Genomic DNA, 20,936 nt, shown 5'->3' on the forward strand with positions numbered 1-20,936 from the left:
ATGTTCTATTTTGTACATATTTATTATGTTTTATATATGACTTTTATAAGATACATGTGTATTTTTAGGATGGCTTTTTAACATCTGGACAGGGATAACAGATGAAAAAAAATGGGTACCAAAAATGAATTCACAACAACATTATTAATGATAATACTAGTAATAGTAATAATGACTTAAAATAACAATATCTTATCAGGATAAATATGAATTTTAAATATATTAATACATTGTATTGCTGTGGTGTATTTAAGCCTTTTATTATTATTTTTTATCTTGTAACATCATTCCAGTTCCCTAACTTCCCTATCCCAAAGGGTTGTCTAGCATATCACAATAGATTAAAAAGTAATAACACAATTTTTGTGCACTGGCTGTGTAATTATACTATACTGTGTATTTGTAGCTGCCACTGCAACAGCGTTCACTGTCCAGGAGGAGGCAGTAAAGACTGAGGCAGACACCGGCGAGGACGAGGATGAGGATGACGTCAAACAGGCTGCTGATGAAGAAAAGACTGAGGAGGATGAAACAGAAAAAATTGGTGGGCATCACACATCCATTATGCCTGCTGTGTTTTACACACTGTTAAACAATAAGGGCTAATCAGAACTCAGCATTAAACTGTTTCTCGTATAAATGGGGTTCTACACCTTTTCTAAAACCGCTGAAATTTATAGGCAGTGCCATCACTTCAGCTGAAGTCAAATGTGTACATTTGTTATTTAGTGTTTTTAAAGGAAATATGAAGCCAATCATAATACTACAATTCACAACTTTCTCATCTAAAAGGAGCAAAACAGTTGTTACAATACAAAATTATAATTGTTAAAAGCTGGTCAATGGAAACTTGCATATGAGTCAAACACCAATCATGTGTGGTGCTGTCAGCTTCAGGCAGGAAAACATGTTTTATAATGTATACATTTCTGAAGTTTATAGTTTTACTCATAACTTATTTAGCAAATTAAATCTAAGGTTTCTGAGATTTTCTTTTTACAGTCATACAGCAGCTTCAGTCTGCTATCTGCAGTTCAATGCAGCTTAAAGGGCAAAAAAATCCACAATCCTCAAATTGGTGCAAATAAATAAAATAAAATAAAGAAGTGAAGGGTCAAACCAAACCAACATAATTTTGCATTTGTTTTTCTTTCTTTTCTTTCACAACACTTTAGCGCCACACTGTTATTATTTCTCCTCCATATGTATATTTCATTCATGTACATTTATTTTAAGAAAAGACATGAAAAGATCAAAACATCCGCACACTTATTTCTACACCAAATGTATTATCTAGGCTTTCCATCACAAAGACCATCAGATTTTTTTCATCTAACATCTTCTTGTTTTGTGATAGTGTGTGGTAGATTGCTGTGGAATAATTTAGCTGAACTGTACTGTAGTGCACTTTTTTAGCACTTGTCACATATTTTAGATTTGTCTTTTATGAACTGAGACTGAAGCTGCTTGCCAGGATGAAGAGAAGGATGAATGGTTGTGAACATGATACCCAGATTTGTGCCATGTGAGCAATAAATACAAAACAGACATGTGAAACTATTCCTTTAATTTTCTTACCCCAGTTAAAGTAGAAAAACTTTGACTGCTCTCCATTCATAGGTGTATAACTATGATGCATGAGTGTAATCAGCCACCTTACAAATGAATACAAATCTATGTTATGTTTCGCTTCCTGCTTTCACCCTCAGTTATCAGTCAGCCTGCTGCTTTTGAGGAGGAGGATGAGGGAGAAGATGAAGAGCCGACAGCTGTACTAAAGAAAACTGTAGACGAACCCGAAGATAAAAAAGAGGAGTATGATGAAGACGACGATGAGGAGAAGGCAACGGTGGATGTGATCAAACCTGTGCCTGAACCTGAGGACGAAGCAGCAAAGACTGAACCCGCAGGTCAGCGAGTGAAGATAATTACAGCTGTTATATCACATTTACCGTCACTGTAGCTTCACCTTTATGCTTTGGGATTCCAGTGTGCCCCTGTATGCACTCTGCGAAGGCCAAAGAGTCTGCCACCAAGACTGCAGACAAAAAAGGTTTGTGATACTCCTGTTATGTCAGAAATACACTATTTCATCTTGATTTTAACACTCTGTCAGTGGAAGGACATTTTTTTGGAAGGGGTGAAAGGGTGCTAAGTATTTTTTAATATCTAGGCGCCTCTAGTAAAGACCAGTATGATTTGCAGAAAGATACCAGATCCTGAATTAAAAATTTGACTTAAGTAAAATTACAATATTAGCATCAAAATATACCTAAAAGTACCAAAAATACTCAGTATACAGAATGGCCCATTTCAGAACAATAAATACTAGAATTTTTATTATAATTATTGACGCAATAATTTTAATGACTTTATATACTTATCAACAACAATCAACTAATAAATATTAGTTATTAGCATTTGCATTCTTTATATTTGCACTCCTACAATTTTCCTCGGGATGAATAAAGTCCTGTCATATCTTATTAGTTATTAGTTATTTGTATTAATCTGAATGTTTAAAAAGTAATCAGTAACTATAGCTGTCAAATAAATGCAGTGAAGTATAATAGTTCCCTCTAAAAATGCAGTGGAGTAAAAGTATAAAGTACCGCAAAATTGTACTTCAGTAAATAATAATAATAAAACTTTTTTTATAGAGCACTTATCAAAACAAAGTACAAAGTGCTTCACAACAAGAGAAAATAAAATACCACAGTGAATATAAAGATATAAAATGCACAAAAGCAATAAAATGACAGCTCAGGTAAAATCAGGATATGCTTTCCGATAAAAATGTGTTTTGAGAAGAGACTTAAACGAAGACACTGACTCAGACAACCTAATTTCTTCGGGCAAGTTGTTCCAGAGCCTCGGGCCCTGATAGCAAAAGCTCTGTTAGCCCCTTAGTTTTCATCCTGGACTCAGGAACAGACAGAAGACCCCTACCTGAAGATCTCAAACTACGTGAAGGTTATAAGGGATTACAAAGTCTAAAATATAGTCTGGAGCCAGGCCATGAAGAGCCTTAAAAGTAATCAATAACATCTTAAAATCAATCCTAAAACAAACAGGGAGCCAATGTAAAGAGGCTAAAACAGGTGTGATGTGATCGTACTTCTTGGTCCTGATTAACAGCCTAGCAGCTGAGTTCTGTACAGTCTGCAGTCGTGTCAAAGTTTTTTGATTAAGACAATTGAACAGGCTGTTACAACAATCGAGGTGTGAGGAGATAAAAGCATGTACAACAGCATAGATTGGATTTTTGCAATGTTTCTGAGGTGATAAAAACATGATTGGACAAGCTTAGTGATATGTTGCTCAAAACATAAATTACTATCAAACAGGACACTAAGATTTCTTGCAACAGGCTTGACATGTTTTGACAGGTTACCAGCAGATGGCAATATTTGTTTAGTGATGTGTTGGGGCCCAATAACAAGGATTTCAGTTTTATTTGAGTTGAGATGAAGAAAATTTATCAACATCCAATTTTTTATGTCAGACAGGCAGTCCTGCAGAGAACTCAGCATACTAAGGTCAGTGGGCTTGACAGGAAGATACAACTGAGTGTCATCCGCATAACAATGAAAAGAAATACCATGTCTGCGGATGACATCACCCAAAGGAAGCATATATAAGGAGAACAGTATTGGTCCCAGAATTGAACCTTGAGGCACACCGTACTTGATATGGAAAAAGGATGACATGAACTTATTAATGCTGACACAGAATTTCCTATTGGACAGATAAGATGAGAACGAGTCTAGTGCATTGCCAGATATGCCCACCCAGTGCCTCAGTCTGTCTAAAAGAATGCCATGATCAATTGTGTCAAAGGCAGCACTTAAGTCTACTGACTTTTACAATAGAGCAAGGAATCAATAAAAGAGTCTTGTCAAAGGACAATACAGCTCCATGATCAATACTGTACTTAAAGGTAATCTACCTGTTTATTATGTTCATTTATTGCATTAAAAATTTTTTCTGCCCTGCAATTGATTGAAAATCACAATATATCATCACAAACAACTTTAAAGTTGGGTTAAGAAAGGCAGGTACAATCACATTTCAGTCCATTTATTTATCCTGTCACTTTGTGATCTCATGTTTGTGTTTTCAGAAGCTTCACGGAGGGTTTCAGCTGTGAGAAGGAGAAAAGGTACTGATAACAATTTGAGGTTTTCACACAGAACTTCTCATCACAAAAATATTCTTTGAATCCAAACTAAAGCTAATCTATGATAATAAAGTTGATGTATTAGTGTTTTTGATTGATGGAGCAGGCTGGAGGCTGGATTGGGAGTAAATGTTACTTTAGAGGCAGAATTCAGGGCAGCAAAGTTTCTAACCCTCTAAAATTTGACTTTATTAATATTTTTGTTTGACTGTAACATAAAGCTAGTGATAACTTTAGTGGAGCATCGTGAAGTGCAACAAAGTAAATTTCCTTTAATTTTCTAAGTACTCTTTTGTAATTTTGTAATTTCTCATTTTAAGACCGTGAAGCTGTGAAGACAGATGAAAAGCCAAAGAGGAAAGGTAACTTTGAACATTGTAACATACCATCTTCCTACCACCTTTGTCTTGAAAACTAAAACTAAATGTAATAGTTAATCCTTGTTCTTATTGTGGTGTAATGAATTCAGTTATGTGCATGTGTTGTATCCAGGTCTACCCAGAATTGCAGGTCTGGGGCCAAATATCAGGAGGATCAGAAAGACCCCCACTATTCTCAGAGGTACTCAAACTTACTATGGGGATATAATGGTCTATGAATAAGGAGGTTAGGACTGAGTTTGAGACTGAGAAATAGTTCAACATTTTCAGAAATACACTCCTTCCCTTATCTGTCCATTAAAATAGTTCAATGACCTTTTCAGAATCAGAAATTGATCCCCGTAGGGGAAACTCCTTAGCCCTTATCTGTCCAGGAAAAATATAAACTATAAACAGGTCCGAAATAAATTAAGTAACATGTTGGTATAAGTATAAGATAAACTAAGTGTCGAGTACCAAGTGGGTTTACTGGTAGATGGTGAAGTACAGTATAAATACAATGACCTAGAAAGGTGCACTGTCGAGAGTAATTGAAAACAGCTAGCCAAGGGAATCTTTTAGAAAACATCTAGCCTGAATCTTTTTAGCAGCAATTAAGCACCTCTAAGCACCTCACCCTAAGTAACACGTATATCTGTTTTTTTAGTATAAAGCAACAATTCACCATCTTATAAGGGACTGTGTGCCGGACAAACAAACGAGATATAACAATATAACACGTTAATTAGAGAGCTGTGTAGGTGCTGGTAGGTGGCTTTTGTAACCTCAAGACAAAGCCAGGCTAGCTGTTTCCCCTTTTCCAGTCTTTATGCTAAGCTACGCTAACCGGCTGCTGGCTGTAGCTTCATATTTATCACACAAACATGAGAGTGGTATCGATCTTCTCATCTAACTCTGCCAGAAAACGAATACCGTTAAGTGCATTTTCCAAAATGTTGAACTATTCCTTTAAATTAAGCTTAATAAACTGTAAGAAGCTTGCAAAGAGAGTTGCAAAAAGATTAAATTAATAATTACGAGAAGCTGGCTATAAAATAAATATCTGGATCAGTTTGACTTGACATGTGCGTCTGTCATTAGTGCGTATACCTTTCCAACAACGCCTTTTCACAATTCCTGTCACTTTACATAATGAGATGTTTTCTGTTTTAAATTCCAATAAAAAAGCCAAGAGAGCGGAAAAGACCAAGACTTCCAAAACAGGTAAGTGAATGAATCAGCTACTAATAAGTCACATTCACACTTATTCTGTGATAAGAGCCAGCAAAAGTATTGTACTGTAGATATAAACCATGTTTATATAGCTCAATATCACAAATCACAAATTTCCCTCAAAGGGCTTTACAATCTATACAGCATACAATACCCTCTGTCCTTAGACCCTCGATTCAGATAAGGAAAAACTCCCCAAAAAACCTTTAATGAGGAAAAAGTGGAAGAAACCTTAGGAAGAGCAACAGAGGAGGGATCCCTCTCCCAGGACAGACAGACATGCATTAGATGTCATGTGACCAAACCAACATAGTAAAATACACAGTATGGACAATCATGATTATATCAAAATTATAGATAGATTGTACACATATATGAAGAATATGGATCCAGGAGGACATCGAGCAACTTCAGGTGTCGCCAAACAGACCTGAGCCACACAACCTCCTCTCCGTTGTGGAGACCTGGAAGAAGACAGACTGCACAAACACACAGAGAGGCAAAGCTCAAACACACCATTCACACAGGAAGTAGAAAAGAAACAAACACACAGAGGGAGAGAGAGACAAGGACAACATGCACGCAAGGGAGAGAGAGGTCCCAGGAGGGTCGATGGTCCAGCACAGAGAAGCCTGAGTGAAAAGGGAGGACAAGGAGGAGAAAATAGGGAGAGAGGGAGATAGGCACACAGCTTGGACAACAAACTAACAAGTGAGATGTTTTTTCATCTGGTTATTTTTCTTTGACAGAGACCAAAAAACAAGAAGAGGTCCCAGAATCTGGAGAAGAAGGTATGATACCTATTATTTTCATTATGACTTGTTGTTTTTAAAGTACCTATACAAATGTAATTATACAATATATATAATTAGTATATGTAATTATTTTCATGTAGTAACCTGGAGGGACATCTGTATGGTAAATTTAATACACAAAATCCAAATTGTCATTTAGAATGATACAAACAACAAACAACCAACATATATTTATATATATATATATATATGTGTTTGTTTCAGTTGGCCCTTGTAGACCTGCACCGGTCTACTGCCCGTCTCCACCTGGCTGGTACGGTAAGTCGCAAAGAATTTGGAAATTTATCACACAGGGGAAATAATTATCTGATTTTATAACTCTGGAGATGATGGCCTGCTTCAAATATGCTAATCTATTTACCTCCAAATGTCAACCTGCTTAAATGTCAAATAAACTGTTTATCCTCCAGTTCATCACATCGTCACAGACAACCCGTACCCTCCTCCGACCATGTCAGGTATTTACACTGTTGTCATATCAACTTTAAGTATAAGTATAATGTCAGTAAAAGACTATTCCTTTAATATGTTTTGACCAGTGTGATCATATGTTTTTCCATGTTTTTAGTCTCTTCTGCTGGAACATAAAAACATGTCATTGTTTTTTTAGCTCCATCCGCTCCTGTTCTGACCGCTCACCCGGTCCATCCCGGAGCTCCACCACTGCAGCCTCTGTATCAGCAACAGCCACTTCCACCGATGCACCCGCTCTATGCACAATACCAACCATATCAACCGCCAATGCAGCCGGTGATGCAGCCTCAACCAGAACCAGTACATCCCATCCCACCAGTTGAGCCAGTCCAGCCAGAAGCCACAGAACAAGAGGCTCCTGTTCAGCCTGAGATCCAGACTCCAGCTGCTGAAGCTCAGCCTGCTGTAGCGCCAGTCCAGGGAGAGAAGAGTCAGTAGATGATTTAATCACAACTGAGACTCATTTAGCCAAATCACAGTCACTATGGAATCAGTCCCAAATCCCTGAATCCTTAAATGATGCTTATCCATAACATCGTATTCTTATGTTTTTGACTAAGCATTCATAACACACAAGTAAACTACCATACAGTACGTGCAGATTCAAATCTGTCAGTCAATATGACAGAACTATTATCTCATTTACAGCATTTGTGAGAAATCTGGCTTACTTGCAAAACCTTGTGTCACTCAAAGACATATACAACCTTTATAATTTTATATTTGGAATTTGGTTTGACATTTAAAAAATGTCTGGGAAATACCTAAGACTGCAAACGTTTATCAGATTTGACCAGGTAAGGCTGCAGAGCTGTGTACAGAACAAAGATGATAAACCAGACTTACAGATGACGGCGTGCTTTAGAGATAAAAAAACATTTTAGTGTTAAACACCAATACAAAGTAAAATGATAAGAATTACTTGCTATGCACCACAGACTTTCCCTGACTGACTCATTTTAAGATCACTTTTATTTTCATATGATGAACCTTAAGCACTCATTATTTTCCACTCTGCACGTCCACCTTGACCTATCCAGTATTTAATGCTTGGTTTTTCTTCTTTAGAATTTCTTTCAAAATGAGTTCTCTCTTTTAATTCACATTTCATCTTCAATGTATTTACTAATATTTTTAATGCACTATATAAACCACTTTGCCTTAATGTATGAAATGTTCTCTACAAAGAAATTGCCTTGCCTTCCAGAGGTTGAGGAAGAAAATCTAAAAACTCTGAACAGAAAAAACTCACCATCATTAAACCTCTCTATTCTCTTTGGTATCCTGGTCACATATTAGCCAGAATGTGTTGCAGTTTAGGGACATAGGTTTTATGCAAATTGAAGTTTACATTTTTAAAATAATACATATTTGGATCTGCTGGGATGCAAAAAGTCTGAAAAGAGTAAATGATGAGTTTCATTTCAAATCAAGATATTCACCAAATTGAAAACGTTACTTCAAAGTGTAATGACGTACTGTTTGTACGTTCTTTTTTCTTAAAAACGTGGAAACATAAAATAATCTTTGGAAACTTTATGATTTACAATATAAACACATATCTTACCCTCAGCATAGGAATGAATGATCAAGATTTAAAATGTTACTGCTGTAACATTAAATGAAATCTTTGCTTTTGAAGAAAAATATAACTTAAACTTCAATTTCATGACTTACCTAAACTCTTCTCTTTTAAAGAACCAGAGACTGTTGAGAAAGACGTGAAGGCTGCCTCCACCAAGAAAGGTACAAACTATTTAATAAGTTAGACTCACACTCTCTTAATTACTGCAGTTAACAATATCTGATGTCTTCCAGCTGCAAAGAAGAGAACCAAGGCTGCTGATTCAGAAAAAGGTACTGTATGCTTCCACTGAATGCTTCATTTGTCTGTAAACTGGAGTATTCCACGTAACAAACCTGTAGCTGCAGCATTTAACCGTGATGTACAATGACACAATGTGCTGTATGAATGCATTCATTATGGAAAATTAACTTTGCATGGCCATTTCACTCCAATTATCCCCTCAGAGCCAGCAGCGGGCAAAGAGAAGAAAAAGAAAGGTAAAGCTCACTAATTTAGTGTTTTCACTGGCATACACTTGAGTTTTGTTACAAATGGACAGCAATTTGAGCTGTGCATTGCTGTAAATAAAAACAGAATTACAAAATTCAGTAAGATATGAATAACATAATTCTAATAATTATAGATGCTGCTGTTTCGAAAGACGAAACCAAAGCTGGCACTGCAAAGAAAGGTGAATAAACACTGTAACTAAATATGGTTGTCTTAAGGAATATTCATTGTAATTGAACATATACTGTACTTAGTAAGTAATTTTTGTTACAGAGCCAACAGCAAGGAAAGAGAAAACCAAAAGTCCTGCAGTGGCTAAGAAAGGTAATGAGCACTTACTTCACATAAACAAATAAGAAAAAACAAGCTCCTTCAAAAGTTACAATATTGAGGCATGAGAAGTCCTTAATGTGGTGTCAGGAAAATGGCTTTAAGACTGTATTCATTTATATTTTACATCTTTGAGCCCGGTGCATTTGTTTTCACAGAGCCAGTTGTAAAAGAGAAAACCAAAACTGCTGCGGTTGCTAAGAAAGGTAAAACATCATTAAGCCAGAGGGTGTCATAGAAATTTTAAAAGTTCGAAAATTATATGAAAACTAACACAAAGAACTTCCCTCCCTCATTTGCAGGAGCAGCTAATATTTTACTAAGCAAAAAAAATATTCAGGCCACTAATCATGGCTCTTTCCTCATTATGTTAGAGCCTGCAGCTGAACGACAGAAGAGGAAATCAGCCTCTAAAAAGACAGGTAACTACACACACTGACGTTCATTCATTTGCATAAAGTCAATCATCATTCATGTCAGTGACGTGAAAAATGATTGGAGACCATTTGTTTTTGCTCCTCTCAGAAGCATCACCTGTCAAGAGCAAATCCAAGGCATCTACAGCCAAGAAAGGTAGAACTCTGAACATGCATGAGCTCACTAAAATTAAATTTCATACTTCATCCAATCATCCAATTTATTCCAATTTCTCACTTGAATTATCTTTTGTGCTTATGCAGATGCCAAACCAGAATTTGGTGCAAGTAATATAAATTTAAATCTAGGTATCAATTTGTCTTAAACAGATCCAGATCCAGAACCACGTCCACAGCCGATCAGACTGAGAACGAGACTAGAAGCTGTAAAGAGGGCGAATGTAACCTCTCAGGCAAAGGAGGAGAAACCTGCCAGATCTTCGTCTGAACCAGGTAAGACATCAGAGAGTTGCTTTTCTTACTTTCTCTAATGTGGGACTCAGATTATTTACCTTGAGCATTTAGGATTTCACTGACCTGTGGAGCAGAGCAGGACTCTTGTACTGAAACCTGCAGTTCTTACTTTTTATGTCGTTTTATTTTCAGCCAAGACAAGATCAAAATTATTGGAGGAGAAGCAAAGTAAGTGCACATTTTAATACATGTATGTACGCTTGTATTTGTTGGTTTACTTGTGGATTAAATCCATATTCTACAGATATGTCAATGGCCACAGAAGGCATGTATTGTTTGATGTTTTGGGGGCATTTTTGCCTTTAATCGTCAGTTGAGAGGCAGACAGGAAATGTGTGGAGAGAGAAATAGGGGGATGACATGCAACAAAGGTCCCCCACTGGATTCGAGCCGTTGCAGTTAATGTGGTGTGCTTCTTAGCCCCCAGACCACTGTGCTACCCCAGAAGTTTCCTTTTGAATTTTTTAATTAACAATTTTTGTTTTAGGCTTTTTTTGTTCCAAGCATGACACTGAAATGCACAGACACAAAATCATTCATCTGAAGACTAAACAAGGCTACATCACCTACCTTTTTATAAAAGTCATCCATTCAACTTGCTGCATTGAAAATACAAACTCATGAGATAAATTTGAAAGAAGCATAATCCTACATTTATTGAAATGATGATGAAAGTAAAAATGTCTGCAGCACTGAGTGACTCCCAAATATCTTTTTGATTATTTGATGCACATGAACAACCTCTTGATTATATCGATATTCATAAGGTTTGTGGGGAGCTCCATGTTGAGACATAGCTCGACAGCATGTGAAACAATTTTTATAAAGCGTTCTTTGGCTCTGGAGGAAATTCTAAGAAACTGAACAGAGGAATTATTGTCATATAAACACAAACTGAACAGTGGAAGAGCGGGCAAGAGGGTGGATTTTTCTGAAAACAAAGTTTTATATTTGAGACATGGTAATGTTAAGTCTCTACTGACATCTTTCAAGAAAAATCACACCTCTTGTAAACATACTCGCAGATTATGAGATTAAATGGGCTTTGTTATGCATGATAAAGTTCTAATTAGGGACATGTCAAGCTGTATTACACTGAGAGGGGAATAATATTGCAAGAATATTAAATGCACACCGCAATTATGGAGAGTTATTTGGCAGGCTGTAATAGGGCTGTCTCTCCTCTCGCAGGCAAAGCTGAGAAGGCTGAAAAGAAATCTGTCAAAGAGGCTCAAGGTATGGATTCAAAATTAGAAAGTGAATCAAATGTATGTCGTGTACATTTGATATGAATCAGTTTCTCTCTTCCCCCCTTCTCACTTTTTAGATAAAGAGAAACACCCATCACAAGCTAGTGAGTATGAGAGCATCAAAGTTGTTTATCTCCAGTGCAAATAATGTCCAGTCACCATGATGACTAAATAATAATAATTAACACTTTTTGAACTCAAATGTGAATGGTGTTATTTATCCAGAAGTCAACGATGGTGGATTTTTTGTTTTCATGTGGAAGATGTTTCATAAAAGCAGCTTCATCACTTCTATTGACTGGTCAAGATTGCTGTCACCTGCTGGTCGTTAGGATCACCTGGCTGTCATGTCAGAGTCACATGATTAGGAATGAATTGGTGTCAAACTGCCTGTCAAACAGTGTCGGACATTGTATGTAGCTGATACGCGGTGTCAGGTGTCCTCTCTATCGCTGTTTAGGTTTGAAAGAGAGCTTTCTTTACTCCTTTCAGAGAGTAAAAACTCTGATGAAGACATACTGTTTGTCGATGTGTTAGTTAGTGAACCTTCAAACCTCTCGCTATAGCAATGTGCTCTGGACCTCATCCCTGCAAAACAGAAGAAGGTTATGTTTTAAAGGTACAACCTATATCCAACATTCTCTGTTCTGCTTCTTCTGGTGTCTCCACTGAACCCTGAATTTCCATTCATCAGCAACTATTTTGCAATAATATTTTTAATGGCGACCTTTAGTTTAAATGCAGGAAGTGGTGTGATGGTCTCACAGTGCAGCAGCAACAAGTCCAAATTAAACAACAAAATAAGTTGGCTGTTTATGCCCTCTAAAACAAAACACAGAAGCATTTTGTGATCTGATGTCCCCATCAGCAGGACGACATCATTTTGTCCATGTCTCCTAAAACTGTTACAAGTCACATCAGGAAAATAAGTCTGTTTTATGATGTGACAACACTGTAGTTAAGATTTGGATAGGTTCAGGCACAAAACCACTTTAGATTTAGGGAAAGATTTTAGGTTATATTTAGGGAAAAATCATGGTTTGGGTTAAAATAAGTACTTTAAGTTAAGGGGACCTTTGTTGTCATGGTGACAGTAATAAACACTTGGTTAAAGTTAGGGATGATCGTGGTCATGCTTTAAAAAACAACAATGTTGACTCGCAGAAACACACAGCGGTCTCCCTTGTTAAAATCTGATGTTTTAGTTGACCCATAGTCAGCTGACTTCCTCCTTCGCTCCTGTTATAAGTACTACAGCCATGTTTTGGGGTACTTGCTAAAATGACCAATGCAAAAAAATCAAAATACATATTTTTCCTCTTACATGCAGTGCTATTTATCCATCTAGATTGTTTTGGTGTGAGTTGCCGAGTTTTAGAGATACAGGCCGTAGAGATGTCTGCCTCCGCTCAAATATAATGGAAGTGGATGCCACTCGGCTGTCCATTTAAGTCATGCTTAAGGTAGCACAAAAATAGTGTTGAAAAACAAATGAACAGCTTTGACAGTAAAGATTTAGCAGAATGCTTTGTTGACATGTTGATAAAAAACATAACCTGATTGGTACTACGTTTGTCCAGAAAGGCGTTAAAGGCCCTGTACACTTACACAGGTGTTGAGCTAACAAGTGCAACAGTATTAATAGCACAGCTTGGGGGATGTCAATCAAGCGCAACATAAGTGAAAACACCTGTGTGGGTGGGCTTACAGTCTGTACTGTAGGGGCTTTAAGATAATGCCTAATAGTTGCTTAGAAATGTATTTGGTTGGAGATATAGTTGTTTGTATTTCCACTAATAAATAGAACTGAAAAAGCCTCCTGGATAAATAGGGAACCATGTTCAAGACTAAAACAATAAATCAACCGTCGTGGTTCTAGCTATTCTCTCACCTGGATGACTGAGAATAGCCACAGACATAAAGTAGTGTTTGTTTACAGTAATGTTTAATACCATATGCTTGTTGTTCATAGAGAATGGAAAAAGAGCTTCCTGTAAAGCCTAAGGTATTCAGTTAATTTCCATCATTTTTCCACTGGTTAACTCAATACGAACAGGCGCCCGCTTTTAACGACATTAGGGACATAAGTGATTAGAATTTAATGAGATGAGCTGATTGAAACAAGATTACTGGCCTTTTGAGCCGCCTTGAGTCATTGGAAAAGATTATGGCCTTTGATGAATATAGCAACAATAATACTTAGCTGAATTGATTAAATCCATGAACCAAAACCCTTTAAATTGGGGTATTAGTGTTCTGTTCTTATTGAGTCTTCCAGTGGAGTATCAACACGCCCCCACTGCCCCAAGTGACTCTACACTGTCCTTATATTAACATCTGAAACAGAAGCTCCCGTTTCTTAGTATGCGATCAAAAATTCTTTGATTTCTCTGACCCAAACTTACATGTATAGGTTTATTTTGCTGCCGTTTTTGGATTTGGGTTGTTTCGGATGCTTAAAGCAGGCAAGCAGGGAAGACGAACATCCATGAATCTGTAAAGATGTGCTTTATTTTCACTACTTTATGGACACTACCAACCAATATTCAAATGGTCTGTTTTATTCACGATAGAATTCCTAACGAAACCGACCACAGTTCTCTTGATAGACGACATCTACATCTGAGAGAAAATGACCTTGTATAGTTCAGAGAAAAGGTCCCACGCAGAGTATTTGAAATATTTCCTCCATAAATCAAAAAGTTCAAACTGAAATTGGAATTCTCCTCACTATTTGTGTAATGAAATATCAGTAATGAAATAGCTGCTGTGCATTTTCTTTGAAATTGTCTATATAATTTGTGAGCTAGTGTGGTGCGCTACTGACAGGAGAACATGTAGCCAACGAATGTTTATATAAAACATTTATCCACCATTAGCAGTTTAATCTGTCTGTCCCTTTTCAACATTCAACATTTTGGCAGACCCATTGTGTTTTCTTTCCATCAAAATTGGGGGCGCTGTCATTGCAGAAAAACAACATTTAAATGTTTTCTGTTTGTTAATGACAGTTGGCACAAAAGAAGCACACAAGTCAAAACAAATATCAAGAAGATTTATGTTGATTTCTAGCAAAAATGAATTTTAATTTCAGCTTGACTTTAACAGGAGAATGAAAGAGCACAAGAATACAAAAGAACATCACAGTGTGTTGTTTGAATGAAACCCTTTTTTTCTTTTTACAGGCTCTCTCTCCTCCTTTCCCTACTTACATGCATGTAGACACTCATCCCTTGTCTTCTTTCTCTCCCACACAAACACACACTCACATACCATACAGCTCACACACAATATATCAATGTATTTTATCCTGTTTCTTGCAGAAGAGCCCCAGGCTGAAGACAATACTACAGAAAAGAAGAAACCAGGTTTGAGTTGCTGAAAGTTTTTTGTTTTTTATTGTAAGTAAAAAATAAATAGTAGTTTCCTCTGAAAACTTGTGTAAACCTTTATCAAAAAGGAAAGCACTTTTTAAAAGATTTTTATCCTTTGCCTTTTTGCCTTCAGTAGATAGCTGACAGAATAGAGACAGGAAATAAGGGAAGAGAGACAGAGGGAGGTATGATGTGCAACAAAGGTCCCCAGCTAGAATTGAACCAGGAATGTTGTGGTTATATGGTATGCACCTTAACCAATCAGCTACCGGGGATAGGTGTTGCTTTGCTGGACCTATGGCCTATATTTCATGGGGATATTCTTCTCTCTAAATGTTGAGTAGTTGTATTTTGCATTACTTTTGGGAACCAGGAACTCCCAGAGGTTTTGTTAAATTGTTATTATCTCAGTTTGGTTTTAGTCTCGGGCTCAGCTCGTTTACTACTAGTTTGGGTTAGGGTTAAAAATTGGCCCATATAGAACTCCATATTAAAAAGTTTTCTAAGCTGAAGCTCAATTTGGACTCCATTCTCCCCTTCACCACCAGTATAATCGACCATGATCATGTTCATTTTATTTTAAACCATCCCCATTATCACTCATCTATCTATCTCATCTTGCTATCTTCACAGGCCAGAGATACTTCCAGTGCATTTATGTCCCTGGTAAAAATGCACAGTACCCCTTGCGACCTTTCACCCCAGCCATGTCCCCCACCATGATGTCCCCTGCACTCAGGTCCATGTTGGAACAGCAGAGAGCAGCGAGGGCGGCGGGGCAATAGGACAACCTGAACGCTCACCTCTTTCATCTCCCAGTCCAGCAGGGGGAGATATTTTAAATCTGTGAGATCCTTAAATTCTGAGGAAAACCACAGACAAACAGATAAGAGTGGACAGAACTATTTTGTCTTTAATTTATTTATGTATTTTTTCTCTCTATGTGGTTGAGCTCCTGGGGTTTCTGTTGATATTTCCCATTTTCCTCTCAGCTGATGCTTCCCTGTGTTTTGCTTCACTAGTCGTCACTGCCAGGCCTTGCTTGTGTCTTAGATATAATATGATATCACCAACATCCAAACAAGGAAGCAATTATGTGAATATTCATAACTCACTATAATGTACATAATACCTACATTTGAAATTTAGGCTGAAATAAATGTTCACACCATTGGCATGGTGTTTTTCAGTTTACTTTTGCAGTCCAGTTTAATATAAGCTTTCTGTTTAATTTAACATTTTTACTTTAAGGCACTTGCACTGACAAAACAGTCATGCACAGTGAGAAACATTATTTTTTTAGTTTTAAAATAATTTTTTTTAAGCTGCACATAATATGTGAAAAGGGATGATGAGAAAACCAAAGAACTTGTATTGGATTTGAATGTGATTAAATATTACTTGAATAGGCATGTCGCATATTTAATTTTTTTTTTTTTTTTTTTACAATAAGAGCTATAAATAGCAATGCAGAGACTTACATTTAGACCCTTAATTGTGACTTGAGAATGTAAGATACGACAAGTTGTTACTTGTATCCTCTTTTATTTTTTATCTTTATTTAAATCACCCTTATCCTGCGTACCATAACAAGACCAGTTGTGTTTTGCTGCTTAGCTGTGTTCTGCAACACTTTAGCATGCAAATGTTGGAGGGTCAAATCCCAGGAGCTCCCACAGTTGATCCAAGCAGCCTCCCTGTCTCTGCTCATGAGTGTGAACATCAGTCTCATCAACATGTTAAATGTTGTTGAGTGATGAATAATGATGAGGCATTTTCTTCTTAGATGACCTGATATCAGGCAGGAGTAAAGAGGAAGGTGAGCTCGCCTCAGCCGTATCTGCATGAAACTGCAGGACAGGCTACAGTTGTGTACCTCACCTTAACATACTTCATTTAAATTAAAGGCACTACAGTTTACTTAGTTTAAAGAGAAACTTTGACATGTTAAATGTAATTGTTGGATGTTTTTCATTCCCAGACACTGACACGCTTTGTTTTAATGTTTGTCTTTAGAAGAAGTTGCTAATTTAACTTGGCTTGAAGATTAAGTTTACAGTATATGGTCCCCTCATCTAATACTAATCATTTAATACTTGAATACTGATATTTTTTGATTGGCCTTTTGTTTCTATTTCCCATGTAAATCTTTAAACCTCATAAGTCCTTGATGACATGTCAGCTTTGTTCTTATGAATGAAGTGCAGTTCGTGCAATCAATGGAGTAAATGTCATATTGCTGCATGTTTGATCACGTAGGATCTCAAACTGTCTTAGCGTACCAGTTATTTTAACTTAGCATGTTCAGAGACAGGGAGTCTGTACAGGACAACTTTGATGTGACCAATTAATGAGACGCTGTGATGTCTGCTACAGTGGATAAATGTCATTTGTGTCATGTTAATCATCAGCTTCTTTACTAAGCCTGATACATTGTCATATTTTCAGTTACCTCACTCACGCTGGTTTTGTATCTTACCAACAAGGCTCCCTTGTTGTTGCTGCAAAACTGTTGCTGAGCATTACCGGCAATTTGCTGTTGTCTTACTGAATGAAAACTCGACTGAAAAGAACCAAAAGGGGTTTTCACACTAGGATTAATCCTGTGATAAGACCCACATTAGTCCAGGGCCTGCTGCAGCGTTTGCCCTCGGCTAACAGTTTATTCACACTTACAGTTCCTAATAATCCACGAGGTGTCTGATATTAATTCCTCCATGTTTTTAAAGTTCAGTTTCACCTGTGAGCTACATGGTAATGCAGCGTAAGGCACTCGTACTGTTGGAATGGTTACATACAGTTTAATACCATGTGGACTGATTTAGAGCAGTTGTTTAACTGGAGACTGATGTTTGAGGTGTGGCAATAATGTGGGGCTACCGTACCTTTAGCCCACGGCTTACTAATCCTCATTGTGTTGCAGGTCTGTCCACAACTTTTCAGGGTTATCCCCAAAAAGTCTTAAGGTGTGTTCAGACTGAAACCAGAGCTAATTTCAGAGGTGATATGCATACAAAGTCACTGGAAAGTGAGTGGATAGGAAAAGTTGCAGATTTAATCTAGGATGCAAACTAAGGTGAAGGCGCATCTGAAATTGCTTCCACTCCAACAAAAAATGTATACTCGTCCTGCAGCTGTATGACTCTGCTGTAGAGACAAGAGGAAAATAAGACAAACTGGGTAAAAAATGACAGAGAACTGGAGTTCCTGTTGAGTTTTGTCATGAGTCTGAGCTGTTAGAGTTACACTTTGCACATGCACCATTGGTAATGGTAATGTTGCTACCAAGCTAACAGCAACAGCTATCCCCTGTAGAGTTTGTTAATTGCACAATAAAGCGAAGCAAAATAGCTTCATGTTCACTCTGAATGCACCTTTGAAATCACTGGTGTGAATTTGGGTTAGAACCAAAGCAATGTCCAATCAAATCTCAGCTAGTTGTTTGCTGTTAGCATGCTGAACACATTAACTATGGGCTCTGATTTTTGAGTGTGAACATTTAACCTGAGGCTTGATGTAAACTCCAGGTTAATAAGTCCAAGTGTGAAATGAGGTTAAGCTAGCCCCAAGCTTTCTGTCGGCCTGCAGGGTTTAGGTCAACAGGCCTGACAAATGTAAGTGTGAAGAGTCATGTTTCATGGCCAGATGAGATCTGACAACCATTTACAGTAGCAACCTACTGAGTGTGTGTGGTTGTTGGAGTGGCATTTAAAAGACACCTGGCGTTGGTGTTTATTTCAGGTGTTTTGTTAATAGATGAATCATTTTGAAAATGAATCCTATTCCAGGTGGGAGACGCAGCAGTAGGTTGCTGCTCTTATGTCTGGAGGCCATGAAACTTCAGCTGCTCTGCAGCTGTATGATATTAACAGAGAGTAATTACACCATACAGCTGCAGCTGTGTGCTGTAATTATGTTTTAAATCTTATCTAATCTAATCTAATCTAATCTCACTAGACTGTATACAACAAGTGTCATAGCCTTCATGAATATTGATGTGAATCTGAAAAGTACAGGTATAGGTACAATAGTTTGTGTTATTCTGTTAAGAACAAGTCAAATTTTTTCCATGCATGTTGTCACTGTACTGCTGTAGTTTTGAAAGATTACAGTGTGTGCACTTGAAGCAAAAATGCTCTTATCAATATGTTTCACTTCAGTTTTTCAGTAGTTGAAGTTTTGCTGAAGCAGTTACACGGAGATATTATATTTGTTGATCTGTACCTGCTGAAACATTTTGGACTGGGTTTCCCATATTTGTTGGTCAGTGACTATTTTTTCACAATTATAACAGTCTAATGCTCTAAAAGTACAATACTTTAATACAACTCTCCACTTACCCAATATGACCACTTGCCATTAAAGGTTTCCTGTGGAGTTTCTGACCACTAGTAGCGCTGTAGAGCAATGTTTCGAGGTGGACACACAAGACAAATAAACTTTAGTTTTAAGCCTTTTGCTAGCTATTAATTTGATGTATCAAAGCTAATATTTTTTGGACATGCTTAACTCTGAAATGCTTGGTTACCAGGGTAACTCTGGTTCTCTGAGAACTGAGTGAGGTTCAAAAGAGAGCAGTGTAAAAAGAGGGAAACCAGCAGTAAATGTTGCTTGGTATCATGCAGGTACCATGCAATATGGCTATTGTTTAAACCATAGTTTGACAATGATTTACTGGTTTTCTTCACTCCTCTAAGGAGGATTCAGGGGATTCAAACTCAGGTTCATGCCACGTGTGAACCCTGGAGGAAGCTGTATTTAAGTTTCATGCCTGCTGCAGAGTCAATGTTTTAAAAATAGGACTTTGTAAAGGTTTCAGAAGACTTTCAGAGGTGTTACTGAATGTAATTTCAACTCCTCAGTGCCATACAGTACTTATCCTGTGCTTGTTTTTCTGAATGAAATCTACAGTATTAGTCTGAAATGTTTCAATATTTAAAGTCAGTTGGAAATATGACTGTGTTGTAATTTCAGCACAAAGAGCAGATTAATTGCTGTATAAATGTTGTTTTTGAAGCAATTTTATCCACTGAACAAATATGGTTTGAGGTTGTTTGGGTCTTTCAGAATGATCACTTATTTTGTTAATGATTTCTTATGTAATTTGCATGATGGTGTAATTTAAAGGAAGACAGTATCACATTTGAGTTGTAATTAACACAGTTGTAATTCAGTTTCACACACAAGCTTCACTCACCAGTGTAAAAAACACATTAACAGTCAGTCAGATGCTGTATAAAGACTGTAGATAATAGTTTATTTTGTGTTGCACTCTGGAGACTGATCAGCTCATTAGGTCTCACACTGAATGAGATAAAAATGGATTCATACACTGGTTTGCTCAGAAAAAAATGTCATTTGTTTCAATTAGAGATTTTTTTTGTGTTGTTCAGTATCATCAGACTGTAATGTGGGCAATCATTTTAAGTATGTTTCAAAAATAGACAGTATAAACTACCTGTTGCATGTATTATAAAGCAGAGGTGTATGATGTAATCACATGATAAGGCTAGCAGCCAGACTCACTGACAGTTTTAAACATTTTAGGAGCCAATTAAATGTCATAAGAGACAGTTCAGGCTGCTAAAATGGCACTTAAGGGACTCTACTGAGGATATCTGCTGAGGTAATATGTAGAATACAATCACCAAAATGCATTTTGTGAGTCATAATTTCAATAAAAATTTGTGAGGCCATTACTCTGTCTTTCTTTATATTTTTACAAGCTAGTATAACTAGCAAAAGATTGATGTTATGGGGATATTTCAGCCTAAAACACATTTAGTGGGCTTTGTTGGAACAACAAAACATGTCAAATTAAAACCTGCCTGATGTATGAGGATATGATACAACCCTGTCTCCTGCAATATATAAATACAGAGTAATTTACTTTGCCAAATATGTTTATAGACACGTAATTTTTGCCTGAATGACATTTTTTTTTAAATCAACAT

General features: G+C 37.0%; 1 protein-coding gene across 8 annotated transcripts in view; it reads left to right on the top strand.

Moving 5' to 3' along the window:
• The window catches only part of LOC122863018 (triadin-like), a 33,978-nt gene extending 13,297 nt beyond the window's left edge, over positions 1-20,681 (top strand). For 4 of the 8 annotated variants that reach the window (XM_044169013.1, XM_044169021.1, XM_044169016.1 and 1 more), the window contains 25 exons: positions 407-544; positions 1,710-1,910; positions 1,991-2,053; positions 4,124-4,162; positions 4,501-4,542; positions 4,673-4,741; positions 5,728-5,763; positions 6,522-6,563; positions 6,792-6,845; positions 6,998-7,045; positions 7,198-7,491; positions 8,760-8,807; positions 8,880-8,918; positions 9,093-9,125; positions 9,272-9,319; positions 9,412-9,462; positions 9,627-9,674; positions 9,843-9,890; positions 9,994-10,041; positions 10,215-10,337; positions 10,491-10,526; positions 11,550-11,594; positions 11,686-11,712; positions 14,932-14,976; positions 15,616-20,681. In XM_044169013.1, the coding sequence (XP_044024948.1) occupies positions 407-544; positions 1,710-1,910; positions 1,991-2,053; positions 4,124-4,162; positions 4,501-4,542; positions 4,673-4,741; positions 5,728-5,763; positions 6,522-6,563; positions 6,792-6,845; positions 6,998-7,045; positions 7,198-7,491; positions 8,760-8,807; positions 8,880-8,918; positions 9,093-9,125; positions 9,272-9,319; positions 9,412-9,462; positions 9,627-9,674; positions 9,843-9,890; positions 9,994-10,041; positions 10,215-10,337; positions 10,491-10,526; positions 11,550-11,594; positions 11,686-11,712; positions 14,932-14,976; positions 15,616-15,767 (1,817 nt within the window). In that variant the 3' untranslated portion in view covers positions 15,768-20,681. Of the gene's footprint in view, positions 1-406; positions 545-1,709; positions 1,911-1,990; positions 2,054-4,123; positions 4,163-4,500; positions 4,543-4,672; positions 4,742-5,727; positions 5,764-6,521; positions 6,564-6,791; positions 6,846-6,997; positions 7,046-7,197; positions 7,492-8,759; positions 8,808-8,879; positions 8,919-9,092; positions 9,126-9,271; positions 9,320-9,411; positions 9,463-9,626; positions 9,675-9,842; positions 9,891-9,993; positions 10,042-10,214; positions 10,338-10,490; positions 10,527-11,549; positions 11,595-11,685; positions 11,713-13,580; positions 13,614-14,931; positions 14,977-15,615 lie in introns of all 8 variants that reach the window. The other 4 variants (XM_044169020.1, XM_044169015.1, XM_044169014.1 and 1 more) reach the window with 4 other exon arrangements.
• The last annotated feature ends 255 nt before the right edge of the window (positions 20,682-20,936 follow it).

The sequence above is a fragment of the Siniperca chuatsi genome, linkage group LG16, assembly GCF_020085105.1.
Source record: "Siniperca chuatsi isolate FFG_IHB_CAS linkage group LG16, ASM2008510v1, whole genome shotgun sequence".
NCBI classification, from domain to species: domain Eukaryota; kingdom Metazoa; phylum Chordata; class Actinopteri; order Centrarchiformes; family Sinipercidae; genus Siniperca; species Siniperca chuatsi.